Here is a 12,143-nt window from a genome sequence, read left to right as displayed (position 1 = left end):
ATAGATTTCATATTATTAGACAGAATGGCCTGATTAAGTGAGGCACTGGTTTAGATTACTCGATGCTCGAATGTTGCTTACTTTGTGCTTTTGGGGACCTCCAATAATATTGACTAACTATTAAGTGATTATGTTAGGTTACATGTTGCAGGTATTAGATAATTTTATAAGGTTAGGTTTAGCTCTATTGCTCAACTCTTATTTGAGTCCTACCATTATAGTGTGAGACCTTACAGTCAAAGAATTATCCAATATATGTGGCATGTAACTATATTCGTGGGTTAGTTACAAGGTATTAGAGGGAGTCTCTTCTGCAGCTGATGGCGGAGAGTGGTATGAAGGGAACCCTAGGAAAGCCTAAGAAGAATGTCATAATGTGCTTGTGTGAGCATCTTCAAAATAGAGATCCTAGAAGGAGAATCTAGGAATATTATTAGTTCCCTTAGAAGTTCCTAGCATTGTAGAAGCAAGTTAGTTGGAGGATTTTTTTTATGTTTTTTTGGCCTATGGAATGATACTGACCGAATGCTGGCTGCTTTGTGCTTTGTGGGACCCATATTCATGTGACCTAACTAGTAAATGAATGCGTTAAGTGTTAGGTTTCAAAGGTTAAATAATTCTAGAATGATTGATTTTTCCCTATGGCACAACTCTTGTCTGAGTCCAACCGTTTTAGGGTTAGGTCTCTTATTTGAAAGATTATTTAAGTTTTGTTGCATGTAATTGTATTCATGAAGTAGGTAACTGATATTAGTAGGGGTTCTTCACCAGCTGATGGTAGGGTGAGGTAGGAATCCTAGGACAGCCTATGAAGTTCCTTAGAGGAATGAGTGCATTGTTTAGCGGTGTATATTCATTTGAGAGCGGGTATATATGATTGGATCGGACTGTAGTGGACATGAGTAATTACTTAGTGGATCCAAAATGATTCTTCAGGAAAGTACGAATAGGTGTGGAAGGTAGAATTGGGCCTGTGCTACCGAAAGCATAGGATCTGTTCTCAAATCGAGGAAAATTTTGGGTATTCTAAGGAGTTGCTTGAGGGTAGATTATATGCCTTGACACCATGATTCATTGCAATGCGTTTCCATCTTATTCACTTTATTGATTATGGTTGTTCACGCTGAGGATGGGTCTGGTGATTGTTTGGGCATTAGTGACCATGTCAGTTTGGGTTTGAATGGTGCAAACCTAGGTGAGTTAGTTGATTTTAAGGTCTCAAGGGCCTTACTCGAGGTAATGCTAGTTGAGCCGCGAGACTAAAGAAGGAAGTGATTGTTATGATCGGCTCGAGGATTGTAGTCGGAGGCTGAGTGATTGGCAGATGGATTGGGATGTCACTATATATGATGGGGGTTATGTTCTTCTAGCTTTCCATGTTCGAAGGAAAGAGATAGTAAACACGTAATTTGTAGAGTTGGGATGTAGACCCAACATGCGGCTAGATTGTTGCGGTTTTTGGAAGTATGGCAGTGTGAGAATGCACAAGAGGATTCTTGTGGTGTGGTTGCCTTGAGATGAGATAAGGGTCTGCTTTCTTTGAATATAGGCAGGTCAAGTGCTAGTTGATTGTTCTGGTGATCAGGGAAGTGAATCGAGAACGACAACTTTTGTTGTCTCTGATGCATCCCGACTATGCGGACGATGCCTCTTGCATTTATGGATGATCATCGCTATAAATTGATGGTTGGGGATTTATAGATGAGGTGTATGGTAGTCCATTTGTTTATAGATAGAGAACCAGTGCTATGAATGGTATGTTAGAATTATTGCTTCTATATCGGCATGAGATTTTTGATGTTAGAGGAAGTTATGGTTGGGAAGTTTCTAAGGTCTCCATTTGAGATTCAGGATCTCTTTGAGTTTGCTTGGTCTTTATTTGGAAGATCATCTTACATTGTGTTATACATTTCAAGGGTTAGGGATGCTATGTATCTGGTTGAGCCGGTTAGAGATTTGGTCTATTTGCAACGCGAATTGGTGGTAGTTCAAACCCTAAGTAGGGGAGAACTATGTATTATGCTTAGAGGATCATCGATCTGTTGAGTTTATGGTTCCATAAGAATAGGTCACAAGGATTTTCGGTTCAGGTATGCGATACTTTGGTTCAAGATTTGATCAATACGGGGGTGCAGAGCAAGTTGCCATTAGATGTATGTGCTCAAGAATTCATGGGTTGTCTTTGCGGCATGAAGCTATTAGACAAGGATCTTGTTGTAGCCAATGGTTCCTTTCAGGAATTGTGATGAATAGATAAAGAGGCGTTGGGTCGCTCAGTTTGAGTATCAGTTATTGAGGGATTTTTCAACTCGTTGTGTAGATTGCTATCTATAGTCTAAGTTGGGTAGTTGTTGATCGGTAAATCAGGTTCATAGTATGGTATGTTTAGTTCCACATGGGTTATGTTTAGTAGTGTATTAGGTTATTGGACTAGTTTTCAATGTATTCTCGATTGTTGGTTATGGAAGTATTGTTCATAGCAGGCTCGGGTTTGGTAGATGTTCTTGGTTATTGGGAGTTTGGATGTCAGAGCGGTGTTGTTTAGTTTTGCAGGTGTGGCCATGGATATTCGCAACATCCAATTTCGACATGTCATGTCAGTAGGGTTGGTTTTTGGATTGACCCGACTAGGGTTTAGCATCATTTCTAGATAACCTTGGAAGATTTAACGAGCTAGGTATGTATTGGTAGGATCTATTCAGTTTCAATCAAGGCGTAGGTTCTTTGTTTTCGACCATTCTTGAGGATATTTCTGTTAGCGGTTGAGGCTCGTTATTTCGATTAGATATATTGGTACCTCACCCATTAGGTAAGGTTGTAAGGAAAAAGGAATGCAGTAGATCTAGGGTTGGTTATGTGTTTCCCTTTGGGGTGTATGTTGTGGTAGGTCATCAAATACAATCATGAGGGAGGTGTATGTGGACTGAGTAAGATAACATGAGAACACTTTGTTCGAATTATTGGCATGGTTCTTATTTGGGTTATAACATTTGAATTGGAACAAGAATACGACCGCATATCTCATTCTCTGGTTGTGTGCGACCATGTTTTTGTCTGATTTTATGTTGGTATAGTCGAAACTGTGAAAAGAATTATGCATTATAGAAGATATGGCTCGTGTTGTGTTGAGAGGGATATTGATTGGGATACTGCAAGTTGGTGGGTTGATGGTTGAGTATCTATAGGCCCCTGTGTTGCTGTTCGTGAGCTTTTAGGACAGTGTTGGAATGATAGCAAGATCAGCGTGATACCGTAAGCTTATATTTCTATCGGATAAAGGGTGTCGCGATGTATCGCAGATCAATGGTTTTATGATTCATGTGAGTGGAACCTAATAGTTATTTGATTGAGACTCTTAGGTGTTGGATCATTAGTGTTATTAGCATGTTTGGGTGTTAGTGTATTATTGGGAGTCGGGAGACTCAGTGACCATTTGGTTTGGATCATGTGGACAATAAGTGGTTGTCGGGAATATTAATTGTGCATCAGAGTCTCTTGCTGAATGTTTGCATTATGATCCCTGTTTGTTTGTGGGTTGTTTATTAAGAGTTGGTTACCAGTGTTGGGTATTGGTTCTGAAATCTCGAGTCACAGGGTTCATTGTAAATGTTTTGAGTGATTTGTCAGGTGGATGTACACATGAGTCGATGAAGGATTTGGATGCAATGTGAGATTCTTGGTTCGACCATCATTATGCTCATGGGAGTAGTGGGTTGGTGATGACTTGTCAGGAAGTTAAGTGTGTATTAAGGTTTTGGGCACAATTTCTGGATTTGGGATTAGGTCAAATTCGTGATAGGAATGTTTTCAATCTTCTTTCTGCAGGGTTTGGTGGTGTTCTTATTTAGGGAGCTAGGGGTAGTTACGACAAATGGATGATCATCAGTCTTAGGGTATTATTTCTAAAGTTTAGACTAATGGGTTCCCCGGTTCTGGGAAGTTTAGAATGACGTGGCCAAGGAAGGCCACGACATGGCAGACTGTAGTTGGAAAATTTGACATTAGCTTTGACCATTGACTTTTTGATCAGTTTGACTTTTAGTCAGACTTGGGTCGAATTGAGAATTTGACTAAGGATTGGTTTCGGAAGCTTGGGTTGGCTTTTCTGTTGCTGAGGTAGCTATTGGGCTTCTGTTGAATAGTTCAGGTGAGTCTCTTTACTGTACTTGTAGGTCGAAGACACCAATGCCGACCCACTGGATTATGTTCATAGGATGATATTTATATTTGTGACACTTGCTGATATGCTTGTGTGTGCTTGTTGTCTTTGGGTTTAAATTTTTAAAAATCGAAAAATGGGTTTAGGGTTTGGTTTTAGTACCTCAAACAAAAGCAACCCGTTGGGTTTGAAACCATCCCAACCCATTGGGTTTGAAACCGACCCAACCAAATATATGGCTTTTTGTGTTGTTTTAGTGAAACATAGATTATTACCTAGTTGTTTGCTACTTGTTTTTGTTTTTTAAAACTTGTTAAACTTGGTTGTTGTAAACTTTTAGCAACATACTTTTGATGTTGTGTTGGTGGTGAAATGGTTTTTTTTAGTTTCTTTAATCTAGGTTGCTAAATTTGTTTTATTTTTAAGTTATAAATATTTGCTGAAAAATGGGTTACAATCCAAAATCCGCGGGTTTAGCCCAAAACCCATCAACCCATGGGTTGAACCCAAAAACCGATGAACCCGACCCAAGAACCCAAAAACCGAAACCGACCAAAAACCGGACCCGACGGATTTTAAAACCCAGAAACTGAAATACATCGGTTGGGTTCGGTTTTACCACAAAACCGACCCAACCCAACTCATGTTTACCTCTAATATTTGGCACTTGCATGTGGTAGTATTGCCAAACATTTTGATATTGAAATTGTGGAGGAGATTGAATATGAGTGTCAAGTTGAGAACAATAAACCGAGAGAGATGGATCGAAAACAAAAATATTTCTAGTTGGCATGATTGAACTAGAAACACATCTTCTATGAGATTTTATGGTTGGATTCTTGGGATTAACTTTTGTTAGAAATAAAGAGGAAAAAATAAAAGAATGTTTGATTTTGATTGTGGAATAGAAAAAAATATTTATAAGGTTATAAATATGTAAAAAAAAATTAAAATTTAAATAATATAACCATTAGTTACTGTTTTTTTCAAAAAAAAAATTAATTCTTTTCTTTTTTATCGTTTAAAATAAAAAAAAATAAAAATAAAATATGAATTACATTTTTATATGCTAGCCAATCACAACAAGAAAAAAAAATAATAACGGAAGGGCTACAACACCTCATAACCTTTCATCCTAAATCGTAACCAGGATCTGATGTTTTTGATGTTCCTGAATGCGGTTTCGGGTTCGGCACTCCCATTTGCGGTTTATGGTACACTGTCGAGTCCAACCTACTGAAAATCCGAGTTATAAAAAAAATTTAAGACTTAAAAAAATATAAATGTATTATTTGTGTAGTTTACTCTAAATCTTATCCGCTCCAGAACCGTAACTACCTTGAAGGTGGAACCCACAAGACCCCTGAAATTCCGTTAAATCTTGGCAGCTATGAGCCGTAGGATTAACCAAATACAAAAGGTCAATTATTCTTTCTTTTAAAAAACATTGTGACGTATGCATTTAGATTAAACAATTTATATTTATATTCGCTTACTAAATAAAATGTTTTCGCCGTTAAAAAATGTTTCTTTCTAAAAGACATAAGTAAATGATGAAAATAAAAAAGAATAAGTTACAAGATGAATTCAAAGTACTGTTTTTTTTTTATATATAATTTTTTTTATTATTATTTAAAAAAACTAAGCACCAATATGTGTAATTCGGTAAACGACGATTATACATTTTAAATATATATTAAAAGTTAAACAAAAGATGAATAAAAAATTAATTATATTTCAATTTAAAATGACTTTTATTTTTATCTTGAAGTGAATCAAAATATTAATTAGAGATACCTTCCTCATGTTAAAATTAACATAAATCATCACACTGAAATTTGTTTAAACTATAAATGTAATTTAGTTTTAGACGGGTAACAGTTTATTTATGTAAACTTATTATTATTGTATAATAATAATAATAATAATAATAATAATAATAATAATAATTTACATAAATATATTATTAAAGTGTCTAAAACTAAATTATATTTAAAAACAATAATAATAAATAAATAAATAAATAAATAAATAAATAAACTATTAAAGGGTCTAAAACTAAATTACATTAAAATCTTGTTTAATTAGGAAAAAGTTAAGGAATATAATAATCCCAAAAAATGCCCTACTCGTTTGACTAATGTGGAAAATATTGTCTTCAGAAAATGTCAACCCCATATATTTCAATCCACAAGATTTAGGTCATCAATCTTTGTGTTTTTGCATATATACCACTATATGACTATATATATAACACAAGTCTATGCTCTTATTGTAAAAGTTTAAGTTTAAGTAACAATTTTAAAGTCACACATGGCAGAAGATTTTCAGGCAACCGTATGCAGTGGAAGCTGGTGGATGTCACCAAGATCTAACTTCAGCCGCTCATGGTGTTCATCGGTTTTATCAGACATGGATAACTTCGGACCCTTCATGTCAAGAGATCTGATCATGGATATGAAATCAAAATCAAGTGACAATAAGTCTTCAGATGGCTCGATGATCTTCCATGATATTCAAAAACCCAGTGGCATCATGTCGCCGGATTCTGCTCTCCAGTTTATGGCCACCACCTTTTCTAGTTCTCCGCCAGCCACAACCACTGATCATTGGAATCAGAATTTGTTGTTGTAAGATTTGTGGCTTCACTTGGTCCCTTTTTGTGTAACTTGATCATAACTTTATACAAAAAAAAAAGAAATAAATCATTTTTTTTCTTTCTATTTTTCCCTTTTACACCTATTGATTCGACCTTAACTCCCACTCAATCAAATGGTCCATACATACTACACAAGTTTGTTTTTTGGTGCTTATTTCTTTGTAATCACATGAAAAAAGAAGATCCAGATTTTGATCAATCATGTTCCATATATATATTATATATTTTATATCATCATATTCTGTCAAATTTTAAATCTTCTTCTTGTCATGTTGCAGGAAGGTACAAGAAGAGCTGAACACCTTTCCAACCAGCGGTGATCATGACGATTCAACGGCGGTGACAGAAGCTGATCGACATCAAGATTTCAGCATGGACCAACAACAATCATTTAACTCCACCACCACCTTCCCCGTTAGTTCAACTTCGTATGAAGCTTACCCTTCAACTTTGCTACAATCTTTCTTGGATAATAACTCCCCACCACCACCACCGCCGCCGCCACTGCAACAACTACACCAACAACCGCCGTATACTTTTCAACCGAATTCAAACGATTTGAACTTCATTCCAAAACAACATGTTCCTGCTTTCTGGAATCCTTCGGGGTCCACTTTAGACGATAATATTTCAAGTTATTTCTCTTCACTGTCGTCTCAATTTCTCCCATCGTCATATAAAGAAAAAGAAAGTCGCCCTAATCTCATTATAAAGGTAAAGTAAGAAAAGGATTTTTGGGTACAAAAAATCATGTATATTTCTTGGGTGTTTTTATATCTTGAAAAATTAGGGTTTCTGGCAGAACTAAATAATGATCTTTATAATTTTCTTTAAATTTCAGCGTAATCATCAAGAAATCCGGGACATGGGTTCGTCAGCAAAAAAATGTTCAGGTGAGCTTCCATTAAAGCGACCTCGCCTTGAAACACCATCACCCTTGCCAACCTTTAAGGTATACTACTGTTACTTTTTCTTTATACTATATATTTCACAGAAATTAATTAGTAACTATGTAGTATTATACATTAACAACTCAGTTCATGATCCTAAATTTAACTCAATACGTTTTAGCAAGAACCTTAATTTATAAATTTGAATGGCTGTCAGGTTCGAAAAGAGAAACTAGGAGATCGAATCACAGCCCTTCAGCAATTAGTTTCACCTTTTGGAAAGGTATTCTTGTAATCTTTTCACTCTTTTTTGGTTGTAGTTTATTACTTTCTATTAAAAAAGATTCCAACTTTTGTTCAAGAATTTATTCAAACTAATCGTAATGTACAGACGGATACTGCATCTGTGCTCCATGAAGCCATTGACTACATCAAGCTTCTGCATGATCAAGTCAACGTAAGTTCTAATCGATATTCTATAATATCATAGCTGAAAATTAACGATTAGAATAAAAAAGTTGACTCATGATTATATTGTCTCAACTCATGTTGTGTAATTTAATCTTCTTGGTGTTAATTTTCAGATTCTAAGTGCACCCTACATAAAGAATGGAGCTACAAAGCAACTGCAACAGGTACGATGTTATATTCTTCTTAAACATACACTTTTTTAAGATTCAAAAAAATCATATATAGATGTAATTAATATTGACTTCTTTTTCTAATTTTACTTCATAAAATGCTTAAATTTCTTTGGAGTTACATTCACACTCTTATTTTTCCTTCATAGATTGATCACGATCAAAAGGTGAAAAACGCGGAAGTACACAAACAAGATCTAAGGAGCCTAGGACTTTGCCTGGTGCCAGTTTCGAGTACGTTTCCAGTTGCAAATGGGACAGCGACTGGTTTCTGGACACCAAGTTACGAAGGTTCATTTAGGTAGAGAAGACAAGCAAAACTAGAATCTCAACACATATAAGCAGAATTTTGAATAAAAAAGAATGACTCTCTCACTGGTTTTTTGTTCCCATGTTTATATATAAACCAAAGACAAGTTGGATCTCTTGAGCTTTTTGAGTATTTTGAGTGAAATTGATTATTCAAAATAATAAAAAAGCTTAAAGTTGTGAAGAGAAGCAATTGTAATAAGTTGAAGGAGTTAGAGGAGGTCGAAAATGATAAACGATTACATTTTTCATGTAACATTATTAGTTTAAAAAATCCCTAACATTGTTGCTATAAATACTTGTATTTCATTTATTAAAAGTTATATATCGACGATGATTAGAGAATGGGAATTAAAGATGAATATGTAATGAGAGGGGGAATGGAAGTAAAGCTACAAATTAGTGACCGTTGACCCTTCAAGAAAGGGGCACAAATAGACTGATGTAGGCAAGTAAACGATTACGTTTAATTTGAAAAAAAAATGTTTTGTTAGGGTTGTATTTTTAACTTTAATTTTATGTTAATTAACCTTAATAATTCGTAGGATTTATGTTCAAATTTCCAATAATTTGCTTTTCCACATTTGTTGTATTTTTGTTAATTTGGTTTATCAATAATTCGTATATTATACGGGTTAATTTAAAAAAAAATTAAACATTAAAATATAAAAAATATAATCAGTAAATATTTTTATCATGAATGCTTATGTGTGCAATTTTGATTCTTTTGAATTTTTTTTCAAAGCATTGAGAGACCCCTTTGTTCTTGTAGAGGGAGTTAAAACAACAATAGACTGTTTTCCAAGTCAAATCTGGTTGATATATAGATGGATAAAAATAAAAGATAGGATGATTCTTTTATATACGTCATAGCTAAGTTTTGTGCCTATAATTTCTTTTCTCAGCAATTAGTGATCACTACTTTTACATTTAGAAGGTGATTAAAATGAAAACAAAAACAAAAAGAAAAACAAGATTAAACATAAAGAATACTTTAACGAAAAAGCATGCAAGCTATCATTGGTGATGATGATAAAGTGAACATGACTCCTCATCAATTACAATCATATCTAATATTCTAAACTTTATTTAACTAAATTATTTTTGGATAATACAAGTTTTAAAATCGATTTCAGTTTTTTATACCGAAAATGTACATGTGATATAAAGAAAAATTAAAAAATAATAAAAGGAACTCATTGTAATTATAGTTCATAATGTTAAAATCCACGTAATCTATACTTTTGGGTTAGTTATCTAATAGAAAGACATGCCAATAATAATAGTTAGATGTGGTTTGTTTTTAAGAGATAAAAGATTTATAATTTGCGGATCATATATGCAGAAAAAAAAATAGATAAAATGTCTGTATTCTACACTAAAAAGACTGTTGTTTTTAATGTCTGTAGACTTTTAAAATAAACTGAAATTTAACTAAACTGTTTTTTTTTAAACTTAAAGTAGTTTTTTCCTCAATTGCTTTATTATTAATAGTTATCTATAATTTACTGAAAAAAAATTAAACTGTAAATACAAAATATTATTCATGCATACACAGAATCAATCAATTGACTGAAGACGTTCTAGAAAAAAAAGTTACAAAAATGCTTTGTATGAGAAAAATCATGAAATCATTTATAGCAAAATCATTAAAAATAATTAATTGAAAAAAAACTATATGCATGAAATCATCTAATTCATTGTGTACGTAGTTAAAAATGGTTTATCGATTATAAAAATGGATATTGAGTTGGTTGAATAACATTATGTCATTGTTTGATTAATGAAGTTAATAGCATCAAACAAATTAAACGACATTGACAACACACAAATTTTGCTTTTTCTAGATTTATTTTACGTTAGTGTTTATATTAAATAATGTAGTTTTATGAATTTTATCGATTTATTTCATGTTTTTACAATTAGAATGTGTTCACTGAAAAATTTAAAAAGTGATGTTGAAGGCTTGAAACTTAAAAAGATGAAAATGGGTTTAATTCTAATTAAATTGATTTAATTATAATTTTTAATTTGAGAAGTGTAGTTTGGTAATATCATACGCTATTTTGGATTTTAGATAACTTTTTCAATCTTAAATTGGTTTAATCTTTACAAAAATATTGATTTAAACATAGATGTGAATTTATAATTTTAGGTGGATGTACATGTAGTTGTAAATTTTGTAAAGAAATAAAAGTAATATCTAAAGTTTATTATGTTATAAATGAAATTTTGTATTTTTTATTTTATCAGGAAGACGTCTGACATAAAAAAATGAGTCTATATCTGCTCCAAGTAAAAGGACACACAAAACTTTTTAGATCCACGCTCTTCTAAAAAATAAATAGTCTGCGGGAGGAGGTGCTTACATGCTGTGAGCACGATACTAATAAAGATGTCGTAATTCAAAAAAACAAACAACACTTTATTATTTGAACTAGTAGTTGGCTGCTGTCATTGCTTTGATGTGTGTGTGTGTATATATATATATATATATATATATATATATATATATATATATATATAGGGAGGAGGTGCTTACATGCTGTGAGCACGATACTAATAAAGATGTCGTAATTCAAAAAAACAAACAACACTTTATTATTTGAACTAGTAGTTGGCTGCTGTCATTGCTTTGATGTGTGTGTGTGTGTATATATATATATATATATATATATATATATATATATATATATATATATATAGGGTTAAGCTATTGTATACTAAATATTTATTGTGTGGATATAGGGTTGATTGTGGACCAATCATTTTAGTTATTTTAAGAAAGTGATTAATGAATATTATTGAATTAAAAATACATGAAAAATATCATTTAATTTTACTATGAGGGTATTTAGTCAATTGAGATAAATTTAAAAAAAGAATCTTTCAAATTTTTGGGATTAATTAATCACCTTCAATTTTAATCCTTATGTGATTTTTAATCATACAGATTTTATTCTAACAGAATGACATTCTGTTAGAATGATAATATCATTCTTCAAACAAAATAACAACATTTTTATTGAATGAACATCTTGAAGAATAACAATTATTTTTTGGATACAAGTTAAAAAATTTCATCACATTCTTAAAAAAAATTATATACTATTCTATAATAACGAAACACTCACTATCAACAAATAAACACAATTTATTGATTATCCTGCCTGAATATTCTAACAAAATATACTAGTATTACATATTGTTATATCATTTTATTGTAAATTACTCTATCATAATATAACGTTGCATAGTGCTTTCATCGGTGACCATTATTCGTCTCCATCCCACACATCATCATCTAACCTTCATGCCCTTGATCATCATGTGTCATTCATGCATTCTATAAGAATAACTATCATGAAATAAAGCATTCTATGTGTAACGACCCAAAATCACGACACAAAAAAAAATTTGTTTTTAAATAAATAAATTACTAATACAAATTGTTTTCATAAAACCAGGGTAACCAATATTTAGCA

The 12,143-nt window shown here is 32.6% G+C and overlaps 1 protein-coding gene across 1 annotated transcript; it reads left to right on the top strand.

Moving 5' to 3' along the window:
* The first annotated feature begins 6,368 nt into the window (after positions 1-6,368).
* LOC145102118 (transcription factor bHLH112-like) lies at positions 6,369-8,954 on the top strand. The gene is made up of 7 exons (XM_079039480.1): positions 6,369-6,789; positions 7,097-7,532; positions 7,660-7,770; positions 7,926-7,991; positions 8,100-8,165; positions 8,293-8,343; positions 8,499-8,954. Exons 1-7 carry the CDS (start codon positions 6,473-6,475, stop codon positions 8,652-8,654), a joined length of 1,203 nt encoding a protein of 400 aa, XP_078895606.1. The 5' UTR covers positions 6,369-6,472; the 3' UTR covers positions 8,655-8,954.
* The last annotated feature ends 3,189 nt before the right edge of the window (positions 8,955-12,143 follow it).

The sequence above is a fragment of the Lactuca serriola genome, chromosome 4 (genome assembly GCF_051521515.1).
Source record: "Lactuca serriola cultivar US96UC23 chromosome 4, Lser_US96UC23_V15, whole genome shotgun sequence".
Taxonomy (NCBI): Eukaryota; Viridiplantae; Streptophyta; class Magnoliopsida; order Asterales; family Asteraceae; genus Lactuca; species Lactuca serriola.
Note: the sequence above shows the minus strand (reverse complement) of the source record. Positions and strands in the feature narration are given on the sequence as shown.

Excerpts from the sequence above, each read along its gene's own strand:
- LOC145102118 (XM_079039480.1), top strand. The coding sequence starts at position 6,473 with ATGGCAGAAGATTTTCAGGCAACCGTATGCAGTGGAAGCTGGTGGATG. Across the intron at positions 7,992-8,099 it reads TAGTTTCACCTTTTGGAAAG|ACGGATACTGCATCTGTGCT; the intron begins GTATTCTTGTAA and ends CGTAATGTACAG. Across the intron at positions 8,344-8,498 it reads CTACAAAGCAACTGCAACAG|ATTGATCACGATCAAAAGGT; the intron begins GTACGATGTTAT and ends TTTCCTTCATAG.